The sequence below is a fragment of the Typopeltis vanoorti genome, chromosome 18 (assembly GCF_054136105.1).
Source record: "Typopeltis vanoorti isolate ZY-2024b chromosome 18, IOZ_Tvanoo_1.0, whole genome shotgun sequence".
In the NCBI taxonomy this organism is placed as follows: Eukaryota; Metazoa; Arthropoda; class Arachnida; order Uropygi; family Thelyphonidae; genus Typopeltis; species Typopeltis vanoorti.
In genome coordinates, this window is record NC_143566.1 from 38,031,593 (window position 1) to 38,045,665 (window position 14,073).

A 14,073-nucleotide genomic window follows, 5' to 3' on the forward strand; every position below is an offset into this window, starting at 1 on the left:
AAGATAGAAAACAAGTGGAAAAAAAAGAATCAGAAGTCCAAGAAAGAGATGGCATGAGACCGAAACAGGTCACCTGGCCTAAAGTCCATGCTGGGAAGAAGAAGAAGAAGATTTATTTTTTTTATGTTGCTCCCACCTACATAAGGTTATTTGCAGATCTATAGTACAATTTGTACCATGGGTGGGCTAAGGATTTTTTTTTTTCCATTTTATAATTTTTGTTTTTTGAATTTTTTTTTTTTACATAGTCCAGAAACTCTGCTCAAGAGACCAAACATGAAACTTCTTCGAGCCATTTAAAGCCTTCAATAAGTGAGGTAATGGTCTCACATTAGGCAATGAAATTCATCTACCCATCTAAAGACAATCACAAACATCAATGCCCACAGCCTGTTGGTTGGAGAGTGGATATATTAACCACTTGGCCAACCAGACTGTCATTTCAACAGTAAACTTCTAAAATTTATTTTCTGTTTCTAAAATGAATATATTTCATATACAAATGCTATAATGTAATTTCAGTTTTTTCAAATGGCTCACTGATTTGTCATTTCAGCAATTTTGCAACATGGCAAAAAAAAAAAAAAAGAAAAAAAAGTGTCTGGTGGCAATGGGGCCAGATCGCGAAAACACTGTCAACGTATCTAAGCCAGACTTTGGGTTTTAAAGGAGAGGAATCTAGAGCATGTTGCTCAAAATGTTCCATATAAAAGTTAGCAACGGGGGGGGGATAATGGTGAGCCCATGGCCGTGCCTTCTTTTTGTAGGTAGAAAGCGTTTCGCTATACAAAATAACCAGAACGTAATACATGCGCAAAGAGCACCATGATATCTGGAGGGAATTTGTTCTCTAAAAGAAGGATTGTGTCATTACTTGGGACATTCGTAAAGAGGGCAGAGACGTCAAAACTGACCAATAAATCATCTTTTTCTAATGTAATATCTTTGATTATGTTTATGAAGTGTTGTGTGTTTCTGATATAGGAGAGGAATGACCTACCAACTCCTTGAGTGTTGCCGCTAATTTCTTGGCTAGGTTTTCTTCGGGCTGTCTATACCTTCAACTATTGACTGGAGTGGTGTGTTTTGTTTGTGTACCTTTGATAGACCATAAATTCTTGGGGAATGAGTATAGTGCGGAAGTAATTTTTTGACTGTATCTTCAGGCCATGTAGTAATTGATTTAAGTAGTTTCTCTGTTTTCTTTTTTATTCTATTAGTTGGGTCATAGTTAACAAGTTGGTATGAATCTGCTTGTCCAAGACTAGCAGATTCATGTTTTCTAAATAAGTGGTTTGGTTTAGAATAACGGTGGCACTTCCTTTATTGGCTCTAGTTATTACAATGTTCGGATTTGATTTTAATGATTTCACCACTGTTAATTTGTGTTTCATTAAGTTGTTTGTTATTGTTTTCTTATGATTTATATTTAAAATGTTGGTGGTTTCTAAACGTATTTTATCTGCTATGTTATTTGGGATGAATCTTAAGCCTCTTTCAATATTACAGATAAAATTCAGTTTGTTCATCGATCTGGGTGCTATGGCAAAATTTAGACCTTTCTGAGTAGCTGGGGGGGAGGACTTTAGAGATATGATTGAGCCAAGGAAGTGTATAGTGAATTGTTTGTAAAGATAGAAAAGTTCTTCATGGCAGACTAAAGATGTTAAAGAAGTCCTAGAAAAGAAATAATCATATTCAGAATTTCTTGTGTGTTCTCTTTTAGCTGAATTTAGAAACATGATATGTGATCATGGTGTTAGTAATGCCTAATCCATGTTTTGAATAGAAATCCAGTAAGTACTTACTATTATTATTAGATTTACTCTTTTCTCCAAATTTTCCAAAAATATTTCTATGTATCCGTATCGCATGCATATTTATTTCCTAGTTTACTGTTCAGATACAACAACCAACTTTTCAGTTTATGTCAACTGTCCTCCCTAATGAGTTGAAATATTCCATTATTTTTTTCTTACTAGAATCTTCTGTGGTTGCAACATAGAAGATTCTATGCTGATAGTGACTGACTTCAGTTCTGCATTAGCCAACTTTCACTCTGGCCTGGTTATATGGTGACAACAACGGGAGGAGGGAGGGAAAGTTTGTTTAACTGGTGATGTCCCAGCTGGCATGAGATTTATCATGGTGTACCATCATGTTTTTATGTAATTTTAAGTCAATACAGAATATAGCTTTGCTAGACAATATTCTTTATCGACTTAAAGTGACAATTTAATAATGCCAAGTCCAAATTGCAAGCTCATCCTCATTCATTCAGTATCCAGGTAGATATCTAATAATGGACAATGCCAAGAGACAGTGACTGGCTGAGAAGCTCTAGTTGGTTCTCTGCATTCCTTATGGGCTATGCAAGTCTTTTTATCTATTTTTATAAAAGTAGCTGGCAAGGCCCATGGCAACTACTATGCATGCGCTGTATCTATATAAAAATCACAAATTATTCCACAATAACCATGGAAATTATATAATGCTTCCTCCCCTCCTATTAGCTTGCCTGTGATTATACTACTGAGATAAGCTTCAATGGTCAAATCCTTGTGGGGAAGGGCCTGTCTTGCAAGAAAATATCAATCACTCTTTATAAAATTCTGTTGCATTGAACAATGCTATTAGCATGTTCGGTGCTACAAATCCTAATACTATGTATGCTGAAGTTATGCGATATAACAAAAAAGAAAAAAAGGAAAAAAAGTTACATCATTAGAGAATGACAGATTTATCAGAGTGCCATTCTCGCTATGTCTTGTGGAAATTTAAATTCTATGACTGTATACACTGTCAATTATTAGGATACACCAAACAAATGATTGACATTCTCAACTTCAGTCAGTATGATTTTATTTATAACTATTTTATTTGCGGACTTCAGATGATGATGCTCTTACTACTCCATATTTCCATTCTGATACTCATCTATTCTAGTAGTAAGACTTATACGTTGGTTAGACATAACTGGTAATTAATTTACGGAATTAACAACGCATATAAAGTAAATTAATTAAAGACAACTTTAATGAATCACTTCTATATTTCGACAATGTCACATTGCCATCTTCAGGAACATAAAGATATGGTATGTGCACTAAGGAACTAACAAAGCAAATGAGGAAGAAATTAAGTCACTAATTTTGTTCCTAAAGTCCTAATGGTGCCCTCTTGCGGGCTAATTTGGTAGTCTTGGCAGTTGGGCTGAAGTTCTCATAATGAAAGTCTCCCAAATTTGGGGCAGTTTCATGCACCCAAATTTGTTGAGGTTAGGTTACTTCATGACATCTCATGCACATCGGCAAGAAAGGAATTCGAAAAAATACGTAGTCGGCACGTGAAAAAATATGAAAACCTGACAAAGACTTCTACTTCTGTACCCCAGCCACCACTTAACACAGTAGTCAACCTCTCGTCGGCAGTTTTAAAGCCTGAAGCACTCACCGCACTTTCACGTCGTCACAATTTCGCCCTAGCTCCAAAAAGGATACCTGCTGAAGAAATCATGATCCAAATAGAGAGTGGAATTCGCAACCTGCCTATCCATATCGCCAACAACGTGAGACTGGATGTAGTCGGTGTTCTCACTAAAGCCAAACCTCCAAAATCCAACTTATCCAAAAACGAATATACAGCCCTATAAGAATTAAAAAACAACAAAAAAATAGTAATCACCAAAGCTGATAAGGGAAGCGCCACTGTGGTACTCAATCAAAAAGACTACAAAGGTAAGCTAAATTCTTTAATACGAGACCGTACTACTTACCTCCCCATTGAATATAATCCGACCAGCTCTCAGATTAGAACTATCCACAGACTCCTTAAGAAAGTCACTTCTTGGCCTGTGGAAGTCACCAACAAACTTAAACCTTATAACTCTAGACCCCCCCGATTATATGGACTCCCAAAAATACATAAACAAAATGTGCCATTACGTCCCATAGTGGATGGCATTGATTCCCCCACATATAAATTAGCCAAACATTTAGCCAAAATGCTCACACACAACACTGGCAACACACCATCACACATAAAAAACTCAGCCCACTTTAAAGCCAGTATAGAAAACCTCACACTCCAACACACTGACATAATGGTCAGTTTTGACGTCTAATGTCCCACTCAAAGAAACCCTTGAGCTCATCCAAGCCAAGTTTCCTCCCGATATCTCAGCCCTATTTCAGTTCACAATGAACTCAGGCTATTTCGTTTGGCAAGGAAAGTTCTACAAACAGATAGAGGGGACAGCCATGGGTTCACCACTTTCCCCACCCTTGGCCAATTTCTTTATGGAGACATTTGAGAAAGCCTTAAACTCCGCCCCACAAAAACCCACTATTTGGCTTCATTATGTGGATGATGTGTTTGCTATTTGGCCATATGGCTCAGACTCACTCCACTCCTTCCTAACACACTTAAACAACCAACATCCCAGAGTCCGGTTCACCTTAGAAAAAGAGGAAAACAACACCCTCCCCTTCCTAGACACTTTAATCACCCACCAGCTTGATGGATTTTTGGTTTTCTCTGTTTACAGAAAACCCACCCACACTGGCAGATACATTCACCAGCAATCCCCCCCCCCCCTCACAACAATATGGGGTGATAAAAACACTATATAACAGGGCAAAATTAATCTGCTCAGATGACAAGGCCCTGACTATGGAACTAAACCACATCCTCAACACTTTCTTAGCCAATGGCTATAACCCCCAAAAAATCCAAAAAATACTAAAACCTGTAAACCACAACCCCCCTCCACAATAAAGACTACACCAAGTCTATCACTATCCCCTACATCCAGGGCACCTCTGAAAAAATAACTAATATCCTCAAAAAATATGACTTTACTTCCTGTTACAGACCATATAAAAAGTTGGCATCCCTTATCCGCTCTACCAAAGACCAACCACTTCCCCTAGACCTACCTGGTGTATACCAGGTCCCTTGCAGCTGCAAATTGTCCTACTTTGGCCAAACAGGCAGAACAACAAATATCAGGATTTCAGAACACCAAGACTACATCCGGTTTCACCAGTACAGCCGCTCTGGGCTGGCAGACCATGCCTTAGATACCCACCATAAAATTCGTTGGAAGAAGACAAAAATAATCCATCGCAGCAAGTTTAAATACGAAAGATTATTCAAAGAATCTTCAGCAGCTCTAAAAAACGTTCCTAACCTCAACAAATTTGGGTGCATGAAACTGCCCCAAATTTGGGAGACTTTCATTATGAGAACTTCAGCCCAACTGCCAAGACTACCAAATTAGCCCGCAAGAGGGCACCATTAGGACTTTAGGAACAAAATTAGTGACTTAATTTCTTCCTCATTTGCTTTGTTAGTTCCTTAGTGCACATACCATATCTTTATGTTCCTGAAGATGGCAATGTGACATTGTCGAAATATAGAAGTGATTCATTAAAGTTATCTTTAATTAATTTACTTTATATGCGTTGTTAATTCCGTAAATTAATTACCAGTGATACTCATCTACCTGACCTACCTGTGCAGTGCCTGTGTTCTAAAGGTCACTGTTCCATTACTGATGGCCAAACAGGTATATTATAATTATTAGGTGATAAATCATGGGGGAGACCTTCGTCCAGCAGTGGACAGAACCAGAAGGTTGAAGAAGAAGAAGGTGATAGCTCCAGGGAGTGCAAGGATTTATTGTGGAAGGGCACACTATTCCACTGCACCCAACTCAGCATTACTTAATCCTCCAATTACAACACCATCTACTGCCTACCACTACAAATAGTATTTTTTGTCTGTTAACTGCGTGTTCTCATGGCTAATTTTATTTTCCTGTGTGTGCGGGATGAAAAATCCTGCTATCTCCTTGTGAGATTGGCTAACTCTCACCTTCAAATGGCAGCCAAGTCCATATAAAGATTCCTCTCATCATCATGGCAAGAATTGAACTCAGTCCTTTTCCAATTGTGCTTTAGACATGCTTATTTCTAAAATTCTCAGAAAAGGTATACTGCCTTGTTATTGCTAACTATTTTTCATTAAAAACCAAAACATGCTATCTTTCTGAATAGCTGTAATTTACTCAGTACATCAGAGATTGAGCTCCAGAAGTAAATCAACACTTGTAGTATGAAATTCAATTGTGTGTCCCATAATATACTCTTTTTTTTTTTCTGGCTTCATGTATTTTCCACATTGTGCATAATAAAACTGGAAAGAGAAATATAAATCTCTGTGTGTACAGAGTAACAAAACTTTTTTTCTGAGTTTTCTAAAATCATGCTAGAAGAGTAAGTTTAATTGGAATCGCAAAAATTATATCAATACATTGCATGCTTAGTGATTGAATGTTATCATATTTAAAATGTTAAGTATTTTATAATTATACAATTTTATTAAAGTTTTGAACAAACCTGCTTGCTTCTAATTTAGCTAATGCAGTTGGCACTGGATCTCTCCATTCTGGCATGAAAACAATGAAAGACAAAGGCTCTTGTGAGTCTGATAACAGCCTCTGGGGAGAAGAAAAAACATGTTATGGATACACACACAGAGAGAGGTGAATGTGGTTTGATGTATATTTTGAAAAATAGAATGCAATTTCAATTTATATGCTTAAAATTTTTGTGACAATTTTTTTCTGAAAGTACAAAATCTGTGGATTAAGTTGGTCTGCAAAGGCCGTTACTAGTCAACTTGTAACTCCTCTGTCTAGCCTATCACATCAAATATTATAACAATCTTGCTCTCTTTCTGACAGTAACTGTATTTGGATGCACAAATGTAATCCAGTTATGATTTTCCATAATTTTAACAAGCATTCACTGGCTTCATCAACATTTGCTGAAATATAACCAAAAAGTATATACAGAATACTATGATAGTCCAATGGATATAAGACAACTTTAGTAGTTTCCTGTTAACAATTTTCTTCCACTGGATTATTAATTATTGGATCTTTCATTTCATCATCAAATTTCTGATATGTACCCTCAGGGGATGCACACGATAGTACTATGTGTTAAAGTTTACATTACTACTAACTTCTTACTGACAATTTTCCTCCAAATTAATCTGTTATCATTTATATTTATTAATCTATAGGCAAAGCCAGATAACTGAGAGGAGACTTCCACATAGCCTTTTACGAAATGAGAACTGACTGCAGATTCTAATTTAATGTCGAATCCTCCTCTTACTACAATGCACCCCATTAGTAAATATCTATCTGAATATTGTGGTAACGAGAATGAGGTAGCAAGTTGGGAATTATTTTCTTACTGGTTTAATCCAAAACAAAATGAGGTACAACTCATATTTAATTTTGTTTTTAATTATCAATCTTATTTCATGCAGATTCTACCCACAAAAGCTGTAAATCTATAGTACATTAGTATTATTACTTCTGATAGACTAAAGGCTAGATCTCTACTAAGCACTATTTAATTCTAGTAATCTCCTACTGGAATTAAATTCATGCAGCACCTAAAGATACTCACAAACATCCATGTCCACAGCAGGATTCAAACCCACAGCATCTCGGTTAGAGAGCAAGTAACCCACTCAGTCAACTAGGTCAGTAAAATTTAAAGTATTTTAATAGATAAACTACACACACCTCTCAGTCTTTCTACTACAATTTTTGCTTTAAACAGTTGTTTTGATAATCTTTCATTCTCATTTTGTTTATGTGACCACACAGCTTTAGCTGCACATTCTTGAGTATTAATAATGTTAACTTTTAATATCTTTAATACATATCTTCTAGTGATATTACCCCCCCCACCCACCACACACACAGTCCTTTCTTTAACTCTGTTATATCTCACTGAGTCTGCTGACTCCACTGAAGGAATGATAATAATAATATCAATATCTATTCTCCACTCTTTATGAGTTCCACATGTCAACAAATCCATATATTAAAAATTGGTTTGAGCACTCTTATATGCTAATAGCTTGTTTTATTTGATTTTTCTCATGTTTTGTATAAATTCAAATAGCTACTCAATATGCTGAGTATGCTTATTACTATCCATCTCCATATAAGTTATTTTCATTAAAAATTTGCTTGGGTAACTATTACTAATAAGAAGCAGATTTTTTTCTTTTCCCTATTTTCATAAGTTTCATTTTATTTCTGATTTTCAAAGCAAATGTATTTATTACAAACACAGATTTGTTTATGTGGGAAATTTTTCAGTATTAAGACCACATTATGATGTAAATAAATTCATTCCTTCATGGTTACATGGTGATCAGAACTCATCATAAATATTATGAAAACAACTACTGTGTTAGAGTAAAACTTCAGTTTAATATAAACAAAAATAAAAACTCGATGTTTTGACCTTTACATTAAGGTCACCATCTGGATCATCATCTTTATATATGTGTGTACACATACAAAGAAACAAGCTGTACTACAATCTACATGGTATGCTAAGGTTATATTGATTTGGTCAACCACTAAAACTATTGGCCTAACCTCTGATGGAAAAAAAAAAACCTTACTACATCAATGCTGGAGTCCTGTTATTATCTATCTGGTTAAAAAAATAAATTAAGCTAGAAAGCAACATGTTCATACAAAGTTACTCATATAAGTATACCGTAGTCCCCCCTTATCCGCAGTCAACCTTGGTTGGAAAATAATAAATGCAAAATTACAGAAATAAACTATTTATAATTAAATCGGTGAAGTAGATATTAAAGATCCAACATTATTTGAAAGCTGAATGTTTGTAGAAACTATGAAAGTTTCATAAGCTGACCTGAGAGCTTATGAGAATACAATCTTCGGCATCCCTAAGTTGCCTTAGCTTGCACTACTTAAGTAGCTAAGGCAACTCAGGGATGCTGAGGATTGCATTCTCGTAAGCTCTCAGGTGAACTTACAAAACTTTCATAGTTTCTATAAACATTCAGCTTTGAAATAATGTTGGAGCTAATATCCACTTTGCTTATGTAATTTTACATAACTGAAACGAAGCCGTATGGCTCTTTCTTTTAGTAACAGACAATTCATAAGTTTTAAATTGCGTGTCATTCTGAGTGGTTGTCAGTTATCGGATCAACTATTGCGATATTGTAGAGCTTGTGTTCAAGTAACCCTTATTTTACTTAATAAGGGCCCCAAAGTGCAAGAGTAATGATACTAGTAATTTGGATATGCCAAAGAGAGCTGTAAAATGCTTCCTTTTAAGTGGAAAAAAAAAAAAAAAAAAAAAAAAAAAAAGGTGAAAAGTTCTCGACTTCATAAAATAATAAATAAATAAATAATGAAAACATAAGCTGAGGTTGCTAAGATTCCATTCACATTCATAACTTTTATTGCAGTATATTGTTATAATTATTCTATTTATTATTAGTTATTATTGTTAATCTCTTACTGTGCCTAATTTATAAATTAAACTTGATCATACATATTTATGTACAGGAAAAAACATAGTATATATAGGGTTTGGTATTATCCATGGGATGTCTTGGAATGTATTCCCTGCAAATAAGGGAGGGGACTAATGTATATATAAATTACAACAAAACAGTATGGATGGTGGCTAATAAAAGCTGAAATAATAGCTTAGAGTCCTCAAGTCAGGATTCATAGGGAAAACGTGAAGAACTAAGTGGGCTGAACGTGTGTGATTCCAAATTCTTGGGATTTTTATGCCACCATTATTGCTAAGATTAGGAAGGTTAATTAAAATTTCACAGGCTTCTTTAAATTTCTTCTCATACCAAGTTTTTGTATGATGTAAAGGATTTTTTACTTTTTCCAATCAATTTGGTATAGGGTGTTAAGAGCATGATTTGAGAGGCCTGCTTCTTCAAAATTGTTAAATTTAATGTTTTTTTTTTTTTTTTTTTTTTTTTGCAGATAGGGATTGTGCATCCAGTCTCACCAATGTAAGGTAAGTTACAGGTGCAATAGATACGATAAACCCAAGGGTGAGCCAATTGGGACAGAGGATCCTTAGAGGAGTTGATTATGCTTTTTAATTTTATAGGTGGTTTAAAAGTGGCATTAAGATTATTTTATAATGGTGTGGAATTCTATTTATTTTTTCTGGTAATCCTTTAATGTATGAGATAGCTATGGTTTTACTGTAATATCTATATTACATGTACTTTTTGATGAAGTTTTATGAAGAACTTTATTGATAGTATTTCTGCTATAGCCATTATTTATAAATGCATTGCTAATAGTTTGTAATTCTTGTTTAAGAGTTTGTTCATTAAAGCAAATTGTTATAACTCTGTTTTTGAGGGTTTTAATGACTCCAAGTTTTTGCGAAGGGTGGTGATATGAGTTAGCATGTATATATTGGCCAGTAAACAGTGAAGGATAGACTGCCTGAGGGAAGACATGTGACCAGTGTATCCAGAAATGGAAGCAAGTTCTGATTTTCAATTTCAATAGTAAATTGTATGTGCTCATGTTGTTTGTTCAGGTGGTTGAGGAAGATGTTTACGTTTGGGGGTCGTGTGGCCAGATAATGAAAACATTGTCAATGTATCTAAGCGAAACTAGGTTTTAAAGTAAAGGAATCTAGAGCACATTGCTCAAAAATTTATGTGGAAGCTTTTGAGCAACATGCTCTAGTGCACTTTAATGCAACTAATGCATTAAAAAACTATCAGAAGAAACCAAATATTTGTATATTTTTAGTTTCTTTATAATGAAAATAATGATATTTTCATTATTTGGTCAGAAACAGTGAATGAATTAATTACTTTCATTTAATTACTTAAACAACTTGCATCCCAATATAAAATTCACTCTTGAACTAGAACAGAATAACAAATTACTGTTTCATGATATCCTTGTCGAAGTAAACGAAGAAGAAAAAAGGTTATCGTTTTCTATATACAGAAAACTACTACAACGTGAAGATTTTTAAATGCCACTTCACACCACCATCCATTACAAAAGATAGGCATAATTAAACCTTACGAGGGCATACGACATATGAAGCACGTCAAGTAAAAGGAATAAAGAACTGCACTACATGAAACAGAACCTCGCATTTAATGGTTATGGACCCAAGATGATCAAAAAAATTCTTAATACATCTCCCTTACTTAAACAAGATTTCAAGAATGCAGTCATGCTGCCTCACATCAAGAATGTCACAGACAAAGTGGCTGCATTGCTTAGGGAGTACAACGTAAAATTGACTTTTAACCTTTACAAAATATCTCAAGATTCTTACATCCACCAAAACCTCTACATCACCCCATGAAAAAAACCAGGTGTTTATGAGATTCATTGTTCTTGTGGCATTTGCTATGTAGGCCAGACAGGCAGGTCATGAGAGATCTGCATGTCTGAATGCGTAAAAGACGTCGAAAAAAGAAGAGAGCATAAATCAGGACTCGCATACCATACAACTACTTGTTGCCAAAGTACTTGATGGCCTATAAACAAAAATGTCATATATTGATCATTGTTTTACAAGAAAATTAAAAGAAACCTCACAAATGCTTAGGATCCCTACACAAAATAAAAATCAAGACTTAATTTTACATCAAGTACGGTTTGATTTCATCAAAAATTTAACTGCCACGGACCTAGGATATAACACGTGTGATACCACAGAATGTAATAGAACAATTAACAATGTTCCAACACACATACAGTAATGAATTTACTGTTTGTATTCTGGTTTATTAATTATATGTAACAGTTGTGAAGTTATCAAAGCATTTAATATGTGTAATTAATTGTTAATAGCCTTTTGTTGTGTAAAACTTTTCTGTACCAGTACTTCTGATGATGTAAGTCTTACGACTTACGAAACTTGTTAGGTTTTAATTGCTTATTTTTATTAAACTCTTTGTTTACATCACAGTATGGTCTTAATACTGAAAATTTTCCACAGAACTGCTAAACCATAGAAACTTAAGTTTGTATACATTATTTAATTTTGTTAACAAATCTTGGCAACTTGCAGCAGATTTAGTTAAAAGGATACAATCATGTATGGAGTAAAGACTAACATCCCTTATTTGGACATCAGGTTTGATATCCTTTTCCTTTATAATGTGATGCTACTTCAGAATACTTCCTTACATTCTTCAATTCTAACTCATATTTAGTTTATACCTAATTAAGTTTTAACTTATATTATTACAAAGGATTCATTTACATTTTTAGTGTTTAAAACAGTTTCCTCCCTTGATATATTTCCAAAATCTAGTCCTGCCAATTCTTAATAAATGTGTTGAAAAACAAGCAAGGCAAAACCTTGCTTGTTTTTCAACACATTTATGTTAGTGCCTTTCTAATGCTAGCATGTGTAAATATTTAATGGAAACTCAGTAAGTAAAATACTACTGATTCCCACATCCTATTTTATTTTATTTTCACAAATTGGTAAAGACTTCTACAATGTCATTTGACTGTCTGAATTATACAATTGTTGCTGCTATTAAACTTTCACACTTTCATATATTTAAACATTTCAGTTACATATCCACTTCTGCTTCCTTTCTGTATTTTTATTAGCTTTTCTTCTCCTTCCAGTATTGTCTCAAACATGTAATCTGTTATAATTTTTTTAAAAAATAATTTTAATTTTAATAATTTTAGAGTAAACTTGCCAAGAAATTATATTCTTGTTTATCAAGTGCAAGCAATTTGCATGTGAAGTACCTTTTAACTCATGACTTAAGTTATTACAGCAAGAGATAAGTTGAACTGAGAACAGAAAAAACAAGAGGTCCAAAAGACCAAAAAGAAAATTATAGGAATAAATGAAAGGAACATAATAAGCACATAATTTTTTATGGTAATTCTATGATAAGGGGGAGTACTTCACAAAAGCACTACAAAATCTTGTTTCCCTGGTGCAAAAATCAATAATATTAGTAATGCTGTTAGAATGCAGAAAGAGAAGTTGAAAGAATCGATTGTTTTGGCTGGAAAAAATGACCTGAGAGGCGAGAAGTATTGCATGAGGGAGGATGTGAGAGAATTATTGGAAGAAGCTAAAAATAATTGCGATGATAGCTAATAAATGAACATGCAGGTTGGGCAGAAGGGATGCTGTAGAGATTGTGGACCTATGGCTTGAGTTTGTTGAATGGAAATATTTGTATGATGCTGATGAACTGCTCTTCAATGGATTGGGTTATTGTTTGAAAGACAAGATAAGTTAAGTTAGAAAAACAAGAAATTAGGGTGGATGCAGATGAGCGCATCAGGCAACAATATCAAATGGGGTAGTCCATTCAGGATATAAAAGTGGTTGGAGTCTAAGGGGATGCTGCAGTTTCTATATACTAATGCTAGAAGCATAAGGAATCAGATGGGGGAGTTTTTGGCATTGGTTATTGCAACTTCGCCAACAGGGACAGAATGTGATGAATTTATTATTTTCAGAGTAGAAGGACAGGGGATGGGATACTGCTGATGATAGCAGATGAATTGCAGCCAACAAGATTAGGAGTCTGTCTGGCAAATGGCAGTTCTTTTGAGTTAATATGGTGAGATTGAAGCTAATAGGACAAAATATAAAACTGCTTACTGCTAGAGGCCAGAGGGTGTGAGAGATGATGTGGAAGACATGCATCAGCAGATTAGTACAATGAGTGCAAGTTGTAATTATTATGGTGAACTTCAACTTCGGAGACAGACTGGAAGAAGGAGAGTTCACATAGCAGGAAGGAAACAGAATTTATACACTTACCGAAAGATAATTACTTGAAACAAATTTCCATATTTTTTTGTTACCTCCCAAGTCAAGACCACATAATCATTTTCCCCAATTACAGGCCATGTAGCCTCCAATTGGGGGAACTCAAGCAATACTTTATTCGTGCAGGATTTCCCCCATTCCTTGACCACCCCTTAGTACTGGTTGAGCCCTCCTAATGAGGAACTAAGTATATTATGAAAGATTTCATGGTCTGGTTTGTCTATTCTGTAGGACAAAAAAGCCAAGTTTCTGGGTGAAAAAACCCTCTACTTCTGTATGAGACCAGCTAACTCACCTTAAATCAATCATGGACAGGAATTGAACCCAGGTCTTTCCGACAAAAGGGCTTCATCTATACTGACTGAGCTAAGCTATGGAGCCT

At 34.8% G+C, this 14,073-nt stretch overlaps 1 protein-coding gene across 3 annotated transcripts in view; it reads right to left on the minus strand.

Annotated features, from left to right (window-relative positions):
* The window catches only part of Pcif1 (Phosphorylated CTD-interacting factor 1), a 300,185-nt gene that overhangs the window by 51,511 nt on the left and 234,601 nt on the right, over positions 1-14,073 (minus strand). For all 3 annotated transcript variants that reach the window (XM_090408077.1, XM_090408079.1, XM_090408078.1), the window contains exon 14: positions 6,402-6,502. In XM_090408077.1, the coding sequence (XP_090264203.1) occupies positions 6,402-6,502 (101 nt within the window). The remainder of the gene's footprint in view (positions 1-6,401; positions 6,503-14,073) is intronic.